Source organism: Solea solea, chromosome 19, assembly GCF_958295425.1.
Source record: "Solea solea chromosome 19, fSolSol10.1, whole genome shotgun sequence".
In the NCBI taxonomy this organism is placed as follows: domain Eukaryota; kingdom Metazoa; phylum Chordata; class Actinopteri; order Pleuronectiformes; family Soleidae; genus Solea; species Solea solea.
In genome coordinates this window covers 21,100,537-21,117,369 of record NC_081152.1, presented here as the reverse complement: position 1 = coordinate 21,117,369, position 16,833 = coordinate 21,100,537, and the positions used below count along the sequence as shown (strand labels likewise).

General features: G+C 39.3%; 1 protein-coding gene across 1 annotated transcript in view; it reads right to left on the bottom strand.

The window, feature by feature from the left end:
- Positions 1 to 664: 664 nt before the first annotated feature.
- Positions 665 to 16,833, bottom strand: part of LOC131446561 (ephrin-A5-like) — an 88,861-nt gene continuing 72,692 nt past the window's right edge. The window contains exons 2-5 of the mRNA XM_058617868.1: positions 15,627 to 15,919; positions 4,515 to 4,580; positions 4,309 to 4,392; positions 665 to 3,021 (exon numbers count right to left, since the gene is read on the bottom strand). Coding sequence (XP_058473851.1) covers positions 2,897 to 3,021; positions 4,309 to 4,392; positions 4,515 to 4,580; positions 15,627 to 15,919 — 568 coding nt within the window. The 3' untranslated portion in view covers positions 665 to 2,896. The remainder of the gene's footprint in view (positions 3,022 to 4,308; positions 4,393 to 4,514; positions 4,581 to 15,626; positions 15,920 to 16,833) is intronic.

Here is a 16,833-nt window from a genome sequence, read left to right as displayed (position 1 = left end):
AATTGAAGAAAAGAAAAGAGGAAAAAAAAGTCAGAATTCTGAGATTAAAGTCAAAATCGAGAAAAAAGAGATTAAAGTCAAAATTAGGAGATTAAAGTCAGAATTCTGCAAAAAAAAGTGAGATTAAAGTCAGAATATTGACTTTAATCCCAGAATTCAGGCTGTTTTTGTTTCAATTTTGTTTCCAATTTGCTTTGTTCATGTGACCTTAATCCTCTTGACAAAAATGACGTCCCAACACAAACAAACTGCATTCTCAAATATTTAGTTTTCCAACACTATAAATTATTTTAAAATTAATTGGGTCTTAATGTAATTCTCACATGATAGAATTTCTGTGCTTGATTTAAGCACAAATTTCTTATTTTTGTTTTTGTTTTTTTTTAACTCTATAAAAACCAAATGATTATTATGTTTATAACAAAGGTCTGTGCAATGTACTCTTAACAATAAGCCCTCTTACATGTTACATACTGGAGTTTAAACACAATATGTAACAAAAATTTAGATTTAAGTTCCTTAAAAAAACGTAACAGAGAATGCAGTTTTTTGTTGTCGTGAGGACGACGTCGTATCTCAAAGACTACGGAACACACGCGCTCCTGAGTGCTGCCCCCTGCTGGATTAATGTGCTCACTGTCTCACTGAAAACATCTTCAGCCACTTAAAACTTGTGCTGCTTTATTTAAGAACGATTAAATCCCCTTAAAAAACAAACAAAACAAAAACAACAACACGTCTTAAATCATTTTTTCTTTTTTTTAAGCATGGACACATCCCTGAACTTTGTAGGAAATTTGCCTCTAAATATTTATAATATATACAACAGTTATGCGTAATGACAGTGATCCACAAAAGCAAACTACATCTGTGACATTCAGTAACGACAAAGTCAGAACACACATCTCTACACCCTGAAAACACATCAGACCTTTTAATCTTCTTCTTCTTCCTGGACTTTGTTAGAAATAAAAAATAAAATACAAATTAAAAACCATCATAAACTGCACTCAGTGTTTTTTTTTTAATCTGTATGATTGTAAGAATATGAGCGTGAGCTAAATTTTTATTATTTTTTTGAATTATTGCCTCGCTACTGAACCAAAAACAAAAAACAAAGGACTTCACAATAAATAGGAAAATACAAAATTTTTCTTCTTTTTTTATGTCCAGATATTTTTTTCACTGTACACCCGTGTTTGTGTTCACTGCTACGATTGAATCATATGACATTTTTCAAACAAAAACAACCCCAAAAAAATGCATTAAATCGTCCGTAAACAAACACTAATGACGCTTTTCCACCGACGACGCGACTCGCCTCAGCACGTCAGAGAGTGTCGTCACTGAAGAGCCACCAGCGCGACACGAGAATCAAAGACAACAATGTCAAACTGTAGATTAAAGTTTAAAAAGACTTACAAATCCTTTAATCCTTTTCTCCAACATTTAGCAAAGGAAATGTCTAAAATGACAATGTTTAACTGAGAAGAATTTCCAAAATTAAATTCGGAATCCTCAGACGTCTGATGGGGAATTTTGAGATTAAAGTCAGAATTCTGAAATTTACGTCAGATTTCCGAGACTTAATTCAGACTTCTGAGATTTTAAATCAGGCTTTTGTGATTTTAAGTTAGAATTTTGAGATTAAAAATCAGAACTCTGAAATTTTAAATCAGAATTCTAAGATTAAAGTCAGAACACAAAGTCTTTAGATTTAGGTCAAGATTTCCAACATTGACTTTCTGAATCCTGAGATTTATGTCAGATTTCCGAGACTTAATTTAGATTTCTGAGAGTTTAAATTAGAATTCTGAGATTAAAGTTGTCACTGGAAGTCATGAGCGCGACCTCCGACATAAGAACAATGTGAACTGTAGATTAAAGTTAAAAAGATTTAAAAATCCTTTAAAAACCTCCAGCATTTAGCAAAAGAAATGTCTAAAATGTCAATGTTTAACACAGGAGTCTGGTGTTTTGGTGATTGTGAGTTCAAATCACGACCACGTTCAGTGGTATTTCACTTCAGTGATTGTGTCAGAGGAAGTGCTGAACGATTCTGTGAATAAATCTTTTTAAATCAACTGACTCTAATGATCCAGTTTCACCCAAAACAACTGCTTTACAAGTCACTAGTTTGGGTTTTTGTCGCGTAGAAAACCACGATAAGACGACGCCTATGAAGTCATGGAAAAACAAACCAAACCAAACCAAACCGAGCTGAGCTGAGCTGAGCTGAGGCGAGCTGAGGCGGGACGGTACCATGCAGTGGAAACGCGTCATAAATGATGAGCGCTTTTCTTTTCTAGTTTTTTTTCTCTATTCATGCTTCAAACTCCGTCCGTTTCCACCCGACAGGAAAGTGAAGTTTTCTTCTTCTTTAAAAACCTTCTCCACTTTGTCGTGAAATTTAATCATGTGACACGTGGTGGCGGTGGTGGTGGAGGGGGCGGAGTTAATGTTAGGTGACGTCTCCGAACATTTATATAAAAAAAGAAAAAAAAGGTGTTAAACGTCTGTAAACTTGTTGAGGGAATCCTGCTGTGCTTGTTTCTGTGTGTGTGTGTGTGTGTGTGTGTGTGTGTGGTCGAAACACAAAAAAACAGGCGTTTTCGTCCCCGCACGCAAAAAAGTCACGACTCACACAAGTTGGTATTTTCCTAAAGTCCAAAAATATCAACAAAGGCTTCGTCGAGTGAAGTCCCGCCCTCTCTCTGAGAGAATGTCTTTTTTTTTTCTTTTTTTAAACGATCTTTTTTGAAAAGTGCTCCTTCAAGGGGAGGTGGGGTCGGAGGGTAAAAGGGGGCGGGCCTTGCAGTCCAATCAGGACAGTCCATTCCTGGCAGAACTGGGGGGGGGGGGGGGGGTCAGGGGGCGTTTCCTCAAAAACCAGGTGCTATAATGACAAGATGGCAGCCAGGAGTATGAGGGCGGAGCTGAACAGGAGGACGGGGGTGTGGCGCCGAGTGGCAGCGTTCACGTCCCTCCGAGACGGCTCCGGCGACTCGTGGCTGATGCCGTCTGAAGGAGGCGGAGACAGAAACGACCATGAATTAATGAGCAGCGGGAAATAAGAAATATGAACAAGACGAGGAAAAAGGGACTGAAAGCAAAAAGCAGCAGATTTAAGTAAAACAATTCTTACATGACAGAATTTTAAGAAGAAAATTCTTCAATTTGGTCTAATTTTGTCCCTTTTTCCTTGTTTTAAGGAACATTAAGATAGCGTTAGGAATTCTAAAACAAATTTATAAATAAATTTTACAGTACTTGTTTTTACAGTGTATGGAGCAGGTTTAAGTGGGCGGAGTAATAAGCCTTTTTGTCCATTCAGGCTGCCTTGGAAACACGGTGGCTTAAGATGGCCACCTCCATAAAGCAAAGCCCTTAACTTTAAGTACTTTAATGTTTGTTTTTCTAAGTCTATGAAAACTAAATGATTATAAAGTGAAAGGTTTATACGTGAGTGAATAACTGCGTCATCAGAGCAGAGTATGAAGTGAAAGAGTCTTAAAGTGACAGTTCAGGATATTTCTGGCTGACTGAACTCTGGAAACACAGCAAAGACATGGACTTCAATCAGGGACAACTGTTAAAAACTTAACAAAACCCTCACTATGTCAGCTCATGTCTGTGATACTTTAACAACATGTTTATTGCTTAATTTCACCGTTTTCCAACAAAAAAGTGAAGTTTGAAAACCACACCAAACTCCACTGAGAAAATCAGTGATTTAAGCTCACAGGGACACAGGAGCTGCTGGTCTACTGCTGCCTCGTGTGGTCAGTTCCGGTCACTGAAGTCAATCTGAATGAAGTATTTCTAAAGCCGGACTCACAAAAAAACATATTTAAACATACTAGTGGAGGCAGCCGTGGATCAACAACTCCTGTGTGCTGTGATGTTAAAATCACTGATTTTCTCTATGGGCTTTGGTGTGGGAGAGTGAGTGCTTTACAAAGTTCAGTTTCCTGGCTGTTTAACAGTGAGACGATGATGCAAACATATTCAGGAGATATCATAGACTTTCGCTGACATACATTTCATTCAGTGAACCTCAAATAAAGATGAACTATCCCTTTATTCAGGAGCCTAACTACAAAAAGAGAAGCTTCTTTACTTTCATCTGTGGACGTAATGATGAAATGAAAATGAAAGAAAACTCCGAAAGGAAATTAAAAGAAAAGATGAAGCTGTTATTGGTCTTTTTAATTATGTCTGCACACACACACACACACACACACACACACACACACACACACACACACACACGCGCGAGTGCAGTCACATGATTATTTTCCCACCGACCTCTGGGTTCTAGTGAGTTGTGGCTGTTGTCTTCAAAGTCGACTCCTTCCTGAACTGAGCTCCCGGTGCTTTTCACACAATTGTCTGTGGAGAAAAAAAGATGTGAAAGATTAAGACAAAATAAACCTCTGTCACTCTGTCACGACTTCATCACGCTGGACAGATGAGACTCAACAAACCAGCGCGTGTGTGTGTGTGCGACTCACTCTGAGGCCTGACGAAGACTTTGAGTCGCAGGCAGCTCCTTCGTCCCTTGTTGTCGGTGATGGACGCTGTGGAGACAAAACACACACAATTCTGTCATTTAAAACGTCTGAAAGACATTTTAACTTATTTTTATAGCCAGTGATCACGTGAGAGAAGATAACAAGCTCTAATATGAGCTGAACGAGTTTGAATAGCGATTATTTTCACAGGAACGGTCATTTTTTACGTCATTATTCTCATTTTCATTCACAAAACATTATTTAAAATGATGAACGTGTATTTGTAAGTTAGAACGTTAACTTAAGATTGTCTTTAGGTCTCAAGTTTAGTTTGAATGAACTTTATGTTCTAGTGCAGATAGTGCAGTTTGTTTTTGACTTTTATCAACAGAAATAATGCAGAGTATTTGAGGCTGTGGGTGTGGACACCCGGTGGTGATGTGTAACAGCGAGGCGTCCAACAAAAACCCCGTCTGAGACCAAATACCAGATGTTTTTGCAGATTGTTGTGGTTTCATGAGAACATTACGTTACATCCTGAAAAGGAAAAAAACTAAACCGGACCCTTACCAGGCGCTTTCTTCTTTGTTCGTTTACACTGCAAAACATTTTGCAAAGTTTGTGAGAATTTTTTCTTATTTTTGGCAAAAAAAAAGAAAAATCTATTTTCAGACGACTTTGTCTCTCGAAAAAAATAAATCTAACTTTGTCGTAATAAGATATTTTGATATAATGAAATGTTGGCTTTAGAAAATATTGCACCTCATGCAATTTCTATAAAATCTTGATTTATTTTGTATTCGTTTCCTTTTCTACTCCACTCTGATCACATACCCTGGTATAAACAGTAGAAACAGTATTTTCTGATTGTCCTCCGAGTACCACTAGAGGGAGCTCACGTACCACTGCTGGTTACAGGCACCACAGTTTGAGAACCGCTGCTCACATGCTAAAATGCTAAAACTTCTCGACTCATGAGAACATTTGTAAAAATAAACAGAGAACTCGTCATTTTTAATGTCCTTTAGTTTTCTGGAGGCAACATGTTTTAGTTTAGTCTAAGTCTGGATTTTTCAAAGTCAGGGTCTCGGATTTCCAGCTCGGAAAACCTGGAGCAACTTTGACAAAACCCGACACACGACGTACCACAGTTTGAGAACCGTTGGATCTACATTAGAATGTTTTTAAGATTATGGGATGACAAGCAGAGAACACGGAAACAACACGATCTGAAACTGGTGACCCTCTTGCTGTCAGGTCAACAATTCTAACCACTGCTGCACCGTGTAAAATATGTCTATAATGAAATGTTACTCAGACGTTAGTTTAATTTTTCAGTCGTGACGTCGTTTATCGTATCTTTGACAAGGTCGACAGGTTTTTTTCACTCCTCACATAAACACGTGAACTTCACACTAAACTCTTTATTTTTATTCCGATGTGAAACAAACTCAATGTCACCGTCACTGTTACGAGTCTAATTTGCCCTGAGGCAAAAAAAAATGTAATTTCCTGATTTAAAAAAAAGAATAATTCTTCCAGGTGCTGTGATTGTTTTTGCAAAGTTAAACTAATTATGTTGACGAACGACTTCGGTTGAGGAAAAAACACGCTCACTGTGTTTGGTCTGAACCTTATCGTTGTCGTACGATAGATTTCCTCCGTGTTCCACATGTGCTCTGATACTCTGACCTTCTACACACACACACACACACACACACACACACACACTGTAAAACATTTCAAGGTGGTTGAACTTAGAAATAAAAGTTCACCTGCTGCCTGGTTTAAAAAAAAAAAACCACTTGTAAACTCGACCTGACGTTAAATTTAGTTTCTATAACAGAACAATAAAGCTGTAGTACGTAACTCCTACATACAGACAAATGTCACATGTTACATTCAAGTTCTTTTCATTGGTTGATTAAGTCCATCACATGCAAAACTCTTCTGTTTTTTGCAAAATAGCAGTGTTTAGGTCTCAGTTTTACGATCACACAAGTCCTCAGCTCCACGTGCTAGTTGTTGCCACTAAATGACATTACGTACTGTAGCTTTAAGTTGTTACATTTATGACCATTTGCTGTCTAAAGCTGCTATAACACAATTTAAGTCAAGTTGAGGGTTATTTACAAATAAGTTGTGTCACCACTTCAGTGTCATTATTGTTTTATAATAAAAGTGCTGACCTCAGGTGTTTTTTGAAGCTTCCTTGAGTGAAATAAATGCCCCAAAATTCACAATTTGTCAATTTGTCACCTTTGAAAACGTAGTCACTTGTGTTAAATATCCAAAAATAGTCACGATAAGATAAGTGATGTAAAAGACAAGAAATCATTCCACATGTGTGTTGTGGTTTCCCGCTGAGCGTGTCCATCATTTATCCTCCATCGTTTCACCCAGACGGGATGAAAGTAAACCATGTCAGTGTTTCCACTGTCTCTGATTTCAAAGGGAACTTCTTCTGTTTTTTTAAATATATATAAATAAAAAATCAGATGCCGTCTCGAGTCTGCGAGGAGATAAAAATCATCTTTAAAGCTCCACCAGCAGAGGGAGGAAATGACGGTGTTGCTTCTGTCTGTGTGAGTTGGTGTCGAGTGACTTACCTCACACCCGCACACACATGAGAAGACTCTGTCTCACTCTGTCTCACTCTGTGTCTTCTGACGTCCACAGGACAAAACACTGTCTGGGTCTTTCTTTTATTCTCTATGTCTCCGTTTCCTCAGCTGCTGATAACTTTATCTTTTTCCGACTCCATTAAAAGGTGATTTTTGCACAAATGTCACAACGAATGAACATTTGACTACTTTTTTTTATCTGAGACCATTTATCATGGAGGTGGAAGAAATCACATTTTCCAATTCTCTCTGAGAAACTGAGACTTTTATTGAAAACTAGGGTCATATATTACCGTGTATTAACAGAAACTGAGACTTTTAATTTCAAAACTGTACGGTGTTTTAGTGTGGATTAACAGACTTTTATTGAAAACTAGGGTCGTGTTTTAGCGTGGATTAACAGACTTTTATTGAAAACTAGGGTCGTGTTTTAGCGTGGATTAACAGGCTTTTATCGAAAACTAGGGTCGTGTTTTAGCGTGGATGAACAGAAACTGAGACTTTTAATGAAAACTAGGGTTGTATATTACCGTGTATTAACAGAAACTGAGACTTTTAATTTCAAAACTGTACGGTGTTTTAGTGTGGATTAACAGACTTTTATTGAAAACTAGGGTCGTGTTTTAGCGTGGATTAACAGACTTTTATTGAAAACTAGGGTCGTGTTTTAGCGTGGATTAACAGGCTTTTATCGAAAACTAGGGTCGTGTTTTAGCGTGGATGAACAGAAACTGAGACTTTTAATGAAAACTAGGGTTGTATATTACCGTGTATTAACAGAAACTGAGACTTTTAATTTCAAAACTGTACGGTGTTTTAGTGTGGATTAACAGACTTTTATTGAAAACTAGGGTCGCGTTTTAGCGTGGATTAACAGGCTTTTATTGAAAACTAGGGTCGTGTTTTAGCGTGGATTAACAGGCTTTTATTGAAAACTAGGGTCGTGTTTTAGCGTGGATGAACAGAAACTGAGACTTTTAATGAAAACTAGGGTTGTATATTACCGTGTATTAACAGAAACTGAGACTTTTAATTTCAAAACTGTACAGTGTTTTACTGTGGATAAACAGACTTTTATTGAAAACTAGGGTCGTGTTTTAGCGTGGATTAACAGGCTTTTATTGAAAACTAGGGTCGTGTTTTAGCGTGGATTAACAGGCTTTTATTGAAAACTAGGGTCGTGTTTTAGCGTTGGATGAACAGAAACTGAGACTTCTTTTGTAAACTAGGGTCGTGTTTAGCGTAAAGAAGCACCTGGAACAGCTGGTGGCGACATCTTCTCCGTATAAACCCAAGGTCATTACGGAATGATTGATCAATAACAACAACATAATGTCTGGAATCACTTTGTCTATTAATTCCCCGCTGATAGAGACACACAGGTTTAAAGTGACTACACATGTTAGATGAATAAATATTGACATCACAGTCATCAGTCACTGTGACAACGAGGCTGTTCTCATTAAGTTATGAATAACTTATCAGCCAAAAACACGCTGGGAAAACCACAATGGAGTGCAGATGTTGTGATGCGATGCCACGTTCTGCTGATTTCCATCATAACTGTTTGGACTAAATTATGTAATTATGTCTGCAAGTTTGCAGTCGACGTAGAAATGTCCCCGCGTGCAGACGGCTGACAAACTGTGGGTCAGTCATGAGGAGGAAGATCACAGAATATAATATGGATATAATGCACTGACTGTAACAGTAACAGAAGCTGCACTTGTATTTAGAAAGTTAAACCGTTAAATCTATCTATCTATCTATCTATCTATCTATCTATCTATCTATCTATCAATCTATCTATCTATGCAACGATACGTTCAGCCAGCGTCACATGCTCTGCCTGATCCACACTGTACAACTTTTAGACATTGGCTAGTTTCCAAAACATGGGAAGCTACAGACACAACAACAGATGGGACTGATTTCTAATATTTAAACCGTGAGGGAGCTCAGACTCGACGACCCAGTCAAGACGCAAGACCGCACACTTGAGTGGGATGATCAAACATGACTGTATAATAAAAACAAACATGGCGGCGGCTAGCTGCTAGCAGCTCCCGTCTGTATATAGCACTGAAAAACACACACAAAAAAAGAAACCGTTGCTGACAACAAACTCTAAAACATACCATGTGTGAGCACGTAAAATTTGCAATTACAAGTTTATTGTTGTGTCAATCTACGAGGCTACTGCTAAAGGCTAAAAGATGCTACATCCAGTTGGTAAAACCTGCTAGTCAGCTTACTCTGATTGGTTATTGTGGGTTTTCTGCTAATCGGCTAACACAGTATTCTCAATGCTGAATAATAAATATCAAACATGATATTTAACATTTGAAAGTCCAACTTAATAAGTGACATTAATGTTATGTTTCCAATTTGTATGGCAACTGAGTATTTGAAGATGAAAAACAAGCAAATATGTCCATAATATAACGTTAATAACGTTTTTTAGTGCCATTACTTTAAAATAAAATTAATTAATAAATAGGACATTTCCAAGGGATTCATGTTAAATAAATGAACCAAAACCTCATTTTATTACATGTGTTGTTTTTATAATTATAAAGAAAAAAAAAACATCTGTAAATTTATTTGGAAAATGAATCATAAAATGATGGAGATTTCAACACCCAAACTGAAAGACTTAACTGCAAATATGTGATAAAGAAGATGAAATGTGTTTCAAAACATTAAATATGTTTTGGTTTGTTGACGTACTCCTTACAGTCAAAAGAACTGCTCGTCATGACCCAGCTGTAGGTTCTGACCCAGTCTCTGGGATTGACAGGAACATTTGGTCAAATAATCTAAGGGTGGATTGGGCTGACGATCTGGCCAAATATCCTTATTGATTGATTTTTATTTGACTTTTATTTTACTTGGAGGCCACATGAAGATTAGAATCTCTTCTGAAAGTGAGACCCAGACTTGGTTGCATGTTTGGGGTCTGCAGTGATTACTGTGAGGCCAGCGTTGGTAAGCGGGGCTGGGATGGCGTGTTAGTCCGGGGCTTTAGCGTATCTGTGCGACGAATCAGACACGTATTGATATTAATAATCTGGGATCTGATGTTTTTTCTTGTGCTCATCGGTTTCTCTTGGCGAACAAAGCCCTTTGTCTTTGCTTCAGCTGCGCGAGACTATAAAGGCAAACTGCAGCTCTGCGCTGGCGGGGGTTCGTGTCATTATCAATGTGAATCTGCGCTGGCTGTTCTGGAGCGGGGACCCGAGTGTTTGAAGAGCGAGGGGTTTTACAGGGGAGACAGTCATCCCTCTCACGCGGGGAGAGCCAGACTCTCAACTGTCTCCGCTGAAAATTGGATTTCTATCCCCTGAGATTAGGCTCAAGCTTCCCCCTGCTCTGCCGCGGCTCTATTAGAAAAACATGCTGCGCTGCGAGGCCGCGAGAAGCTCTTCAGCACAGACCTCGTCGTCATCCCGGTGAACTTTCACCTTCTGGGACCACTGATCCGACACCAGGCCGAGCCCCCTGGGTGTCTGTCTGTCTCTTTTTAACTTTTATAATTTTACTGATTTGCATCAACAAACAAGAGAAAAAGGACAAAGTGAGAGAAAACATAGAACTTTTACATTTTCTTTCTCTATAAATAAATGTGTGCGAAACCAAAACATAGATAGTATAACATAGTACAAGTACAATCTTAAGAATCTGAACCTACACGATTCACCATTTGGACGACACCACATTGGCGTTCTGCGACGCTCGTATTTTATCATGTATTTTCCTCCTAAACGAGAACATTATTCACAAAAACTACATCATGTTCTACTGAAGACGACCTAAAACTACTACGTACTAGTTGTTTACACAACAACAATGTAAGGGTGGGCATTTTAGATCTGTTACTCTGGGTCCAGTTTTTCCAAAAATAAACAAACAAATATGGATATTTTAGGGCTTTTAGGGCTAAATTCCCTTTTCCACTCAATGTGTTGTTCGTCAACTTCTATAATTCTGATGCCATTGTTCCTGAAATCCCTTCCTAGCTTAAAGTCAGCGTCTGTCAAGCTGGATAAAGTAACAGATTTCCCCCGAAATATCTGTCAGTCTGTCACCCAGACGGACAGACGGCCTGCAGCCAAGTGCAGGTGTCATCTATTTGACGTGCCCCCATCCTCCCCTCCCCCCGGCCTGGAGCAAATGACAATCAGCCCAGCGCGGGACAAAGGAGCGTCTGTCTTCACAGAGACAGGTCGACATGATCCTCCCCTCTGTGTCATGTACGTAGACACTTAACAGATTCCCAAACCGTATTATGTGTACGACACAGGTATTAGCTATCAGCTATTGTTGGGCTCCGATAAAGCAGGACACTGTTAACACGTAACGCGACACTGATACCAGCAGCTGATAAAACACCGGGCACTTCATTGTAATGCAGCCAGAAGTTTCTGATGCCGATGGGAAGAAAAACACGGCTCGATCTGACGCGGGACAGATCTGTTTTTCTTGTACTTTCTATACTGCGTCAATATACAGTTCACGTCGAGAGTCCGGGATAAAAATAAACATTCATTTTTTCAGTAGACGCGGAGGAAACGGTCAGAGCAAAGAGAGGTGAGGGTCGTGTGATAGTTGGAACACCTCGAGGCTCTGGACGTAATCTCAAAAACACGGATACAAGAAGATAAACACTTGCCTTTAAAAAATACAAAACCTGCGGGCAGAGAAATATTCAGTCACAAAAGCTGTGCTGACACATTCAGCAGTTTAATCTCCATGAATGAACGTCTTACTATCAGATGAATAAGTGTGCGTCACGTGAAATGACTCATAAAATATGGTATTTTTCTTTCCACAGCGTTTAAAGTTTGTTGTAGGAAACGTCTGACAGAAGATACTGAGAAGGAGCTGAAATGACGCTCAGAACCAGAGAATCTCAAAAAACTTTATTATCATTAAATCTTTCAAAAATGAAATAAAAATGTAAGAAAAGACAGAAGTAGAGGTAAAAGTGTTGAGAAGATAGATTTGGTTATCTTATTTTTATGTTAGTTAGCAAGTGTTAGATAGCTCATATTATATTAGCTATCTTATTTCATGTTAGCCATGTTATTTTTCTGTTAGTTAGCTAGTTTATTTTGTGTTAGCTATCTTATTTTTATGTGAGCTAGCCAGTAGATATATTATTATGTTTTCATGGCTAGCTTATTTGCATCTTATTTTCATGTTAGTTAGTAGATATATTATTTTGTCTTGTTCGCTAGCTTATTTTGTGTTAGCATATTATTTTTATGTTAGCTAGCTAGTAGATATATTGTTTTCTGTTAGCTATCTTCATTTATGTTAGCGAGGTTCTTGGCAGATAGATTAAAGCGCTGCATGAACTCTAAATTAAAGCTCATGAAAACTGTGATACATAACAACAAGTATATTTAAGACATATGACTGATAATGGGTTTAGCTAGACATAAATGTACATTATCTTTATACTCAAACAACGGGGCTTTTATAAAAAACAAACAAACTTGAAATTGGCACATGGGAATATTTCCTGAACACAACACGACCGCACACAATGAGGACAAATAGTGGTATTATGTTAAATGTTCTCAGTACAAGGTCATGGTATGTTCCCTGAGGTGTCTTTTGTTATTTCATACCATGCTCAGGTCCCATGTTCTCAGAGGAAGAGAAGGGGAAAAAAAATGTCCTCGGTGAGCGATGATCTGACGGATGAATCATGAATCTGAGTCAGTGAGAAAAAGTCCACATGGGCCGACATCGCTCGCAGCCATATGGACTGTCTGTCTGCGTTCTCCTCTCTATCTATCTTTAGATGATCAATCATCTTCAAAGTCAGCACGAGCATCTTCTGCACTAAGCCGGTGCCAACTCAAGAAACAAAGCAGATTTATGCAATTTATGATTTTTTATTTCTTTTTTTAATCGCCATCCAAGGAGTTGTAAGAACATCAACGATCCCTTGGCAAGGCTAACGGTAAACCACAGTTTCCCTGAACACTCACATTTTATGCTACGACTCGCCAACAAATGCGGTGAAGGGTAAATGGACCACAACACAAAACACTGCAAATTTTGGATTTTGTTCATCATGCATGAGGACAATTTTGATGAGTTCTGGGATTCCAGATGCTCATTTGGCGGAAACTCAGTCGAGCAAAGACGGAGTTTGGACGACAAACCGACTTCTTAACTACTTGAAGTTGCTTTTATCAACATTCTTTTAGTGAAACTCTGTTAGATCTAACTCTATATTACACAACCTATCACTACCTCAGAACGGTACTTTCCAGGGTTTCTACATGGAGGCCCATGTTTTTAAAGATGACAAACTATCACGACCCAACTTGAAATAAATCATCAGAGCAAATTTGTGCTTAGTATTTTTACTGGCATTTCTGCAACACTATAATCTCCAATTGGTAAAAATAATATTTTCATAAGATCTATGTTTGTTAAATGAATTACAACTTCATTTTAAGCAATTTAAAAAAAAGATAACCAAAAAGTTGGTCATCTTGAACCTGCCTGTTTCGGTTTAATGGTAACATGTAGTAAATGTTGTTGTTGTTGTTGTTTTTTCTTTTGGCCTCTCCCTCTGTAGGGGGCGCTACATCGGATGAGATTTTTTGCATCGGGTGCCCTTCCTGACACAATCCACCCACTTAGCCGGAATTGAGATTGGCACTAGGAGTAGTAGGGTAAATTAAGAATGTCCAATCAACAATGACCAATGGGGGATTGGGTGCCTTGCACAGCGGTAACCCAGTCCTTGACCTGTTGGGGACTCAAACCAGCGAGCCAAGTTCCCTTTCCATTTGACCAAGGGCTTCCCCAACATGTGTCAAATAAAGGATAAATATGTTTCGTAATCATTGGTCACTTGGGTAAACCAGTGACCAAAAGTGAGATACCTACAACAGTCCAGCTGGATCTCTTCATGGTTTTTGATTTTCCAAACCTCTGCTCTGTGTCTGGAGGCAGAAAAGTTGCACAAAGGAAAGAAAATACGTTTTCCCTCGGATCTGATATCTTATTGTATAAGTATTTCTCCTCCACTGACACCTGCTCGTTCTCATTATTGGTTCCCGGTAAAAGACTTATGAAGTCCCTGTGAGCGCGAGTGTGGGCTAAATTCCTCAAATCTACCATGGAGCTCACTGTATCTCATTTAGTCCCTCTCTTCTGCCCCTGCAGGGCACTGACTTCACTTATAAAAACATGACTTCCCAGCTGCTTGTTTTCCCAAGTCTTCTCACGAGGTGGAGGAAGCTGAGCTCAGCCAGTCAGGAGCAGAAAAAAGCTTCAGAGGAGACCTCGACAGTAGAGATGTTTTGCTCCCTCTGGCTTATGTTTTGGCTCAGCCCCCCCTTCTTTTCCAAGAGCTTGCAAAAACAAAACCCAAACATGGCTGCTGTCTTTCTCTGAGATGGAACTGATATCAACCTTCTGATGTGAGTCTCAGGTAGAGCCTGGTGTTGTTGTGAACCTCTCTCTCCCTCTCTCGCTCAGTTTCCGTGCTGTTAACCAAAACATTATGTTCTTGGTTGAGAATTGGGGGGAAAGTTTGACACGAGTGAGTGTTTTACTTTTCTGGAAACCATGGGAAATGTTACATTTGTACATTCTGTGCAGACACAAACGTTTGAATGTGATGATTTGGCTTTTTTTTTCATTTGTGTTGTGTCAGCATTTCGTAAGTGACAAATACAGCAGTATTTTAGGGGAAGATTCACGCCATTAGAGACGTCTGATAGTGTTGACAAGACATTCACTGAGCAACAAGGTCACAGTGTGAGACCAAACTAAAACCAATGACAGAAGATTTGTACCAGATTTAAATGATGATTTATAAGGACATTCTGGTGTCTTTTTATGCAGATGATGTTACGGTGTCATGAGGACATTTCATTGTGTTTTTATACATATAAAGTTAGCTATTATATTATAATAATATTATATTTCAGTGTGTCTTTATGGAGAGGATGTTACAGTATTATGAGGACATTTTGGTGTCTTTATGCAGATGATGTTACGGTGTTATGAGGACATTTTCAAGTTTCAAGTTATGGTGTTTATTCTACAGATTGTGCTATTTGCAGATGACGTTATTGTTTTACGAGGACGTTTAGATGTTTTTACGGGGAGGAAAGTTGAAAGATGCGATGATCTTCTCCTAGCCTCAACCATGTGTTGTTGGGTTGTTGTTTTTTTTGCTTAAACCTAAAAACCACATTCATTCATTCACATTCACGGTCACATTGACATGCACGTCTGCAGACATGTAAATAAATAATGTAATTCTGGTTAATAAAACATCAGTTCACATGTATATGTAGAAATGCACGCTGGCAACATTGGATGCTGGAGACTCACAGGTTGCTCAAGAGGTCAATCAAGAACTTTGACTTTGAAGAAGCCATGTTTCAGACCTTCAGTGAAACATTATGGACACATTTCAGCCGGGACAATCAGTATTGCAGATACTCACAGATATAATAGTACTCTCTGCCGGGACGGAACTCAAAGCCCAGGGAGAAGGGAGTGAAGAGCTGGAACTTCTCCGAGAACTTCAGTGGCCCGTTCGGCGACAGAGGCCGGTTGCACTCCCAGCGTTTGAAGCCCTTGGCCGTGTGATCGCAGGAGCTGTAGCCGTCATAGTTGACCATGTAGAGGACGTAGCGCTCAGCCCTGTCGTCGGCAACCGGGCCGATGTAGTGCGGACAGTACACGTCCAGGTAGTCGTTGATGCAGACGTCGATGTGATAATCGCCCCGGTAGAACCTGGAAGACGAGGAGAAGGGAGATGTGAGACAAAACCAAGATAGAATTTACGGGATGGAATTTCCACTTTTGAGACAAAGTGGAGTCAGTTTGCAAAACCTTATGTCTTCAAAGACTCTTATATCATAATTTCTTGGGTTTTAAGGAGGTTTATTACACAAACAAAGTGATTTCAACCCCTGGTTTCAAGCACTTTGTTTACCATTTCCTCAGCGATCTACAGTATTTAAGTATTCATATAAGTGCATTTCTGTGTTAAATTACATTTTAAAATGAACTTTGAGCTGCATTTTATCCATGAAAGATGCTACATTTAAAACAATAATAACACTATTACAAAGTATTATAAACCCATTGACTGTTTTGTTTGCATGAAAACATGAGATGACAGAAGTCATGAATGAGTCGATGGTTGTTTCCGCGCATTGAGATGCACGGCCGGTGCTCGCCGTGGCTTGAAACACTACAACATCATGTGATCTCTCGTCTTGACCTTCTGTAATGATTTATTTATGTGGTGGAAATCCGCTGAGTACGCACCCCCCCCCCCCCCCCCCCTCAGCGGGAGGGCTCCTCTGCGGCCTTTTAATATTCACACACCCAGGAGCAGCGGCGGTTCGCCACAGAAGCAGCTGGCGGTGGAGTGTGCAGACAGTTACTCATTGATTTGTCGATTTGTTTGGGGAGTTCTCTGAAGACGCAGAGATCCTCCAAACACTAACGACGGCAGAGGATCCTCAATAAAAACCTGGGATAATTGACTCTGTGACTGCAGGTGACTCAGTCTCAGGCTTCGGCTCTTCTGGTTTTTGTTCACAGGACTTCACCACGTCACTCACAATCATCCTTAGGCTCATGTGAAACTACGCTGATTCCCCCCCCTCCCCCCCCCCCCCGAAACACATCCACCCACG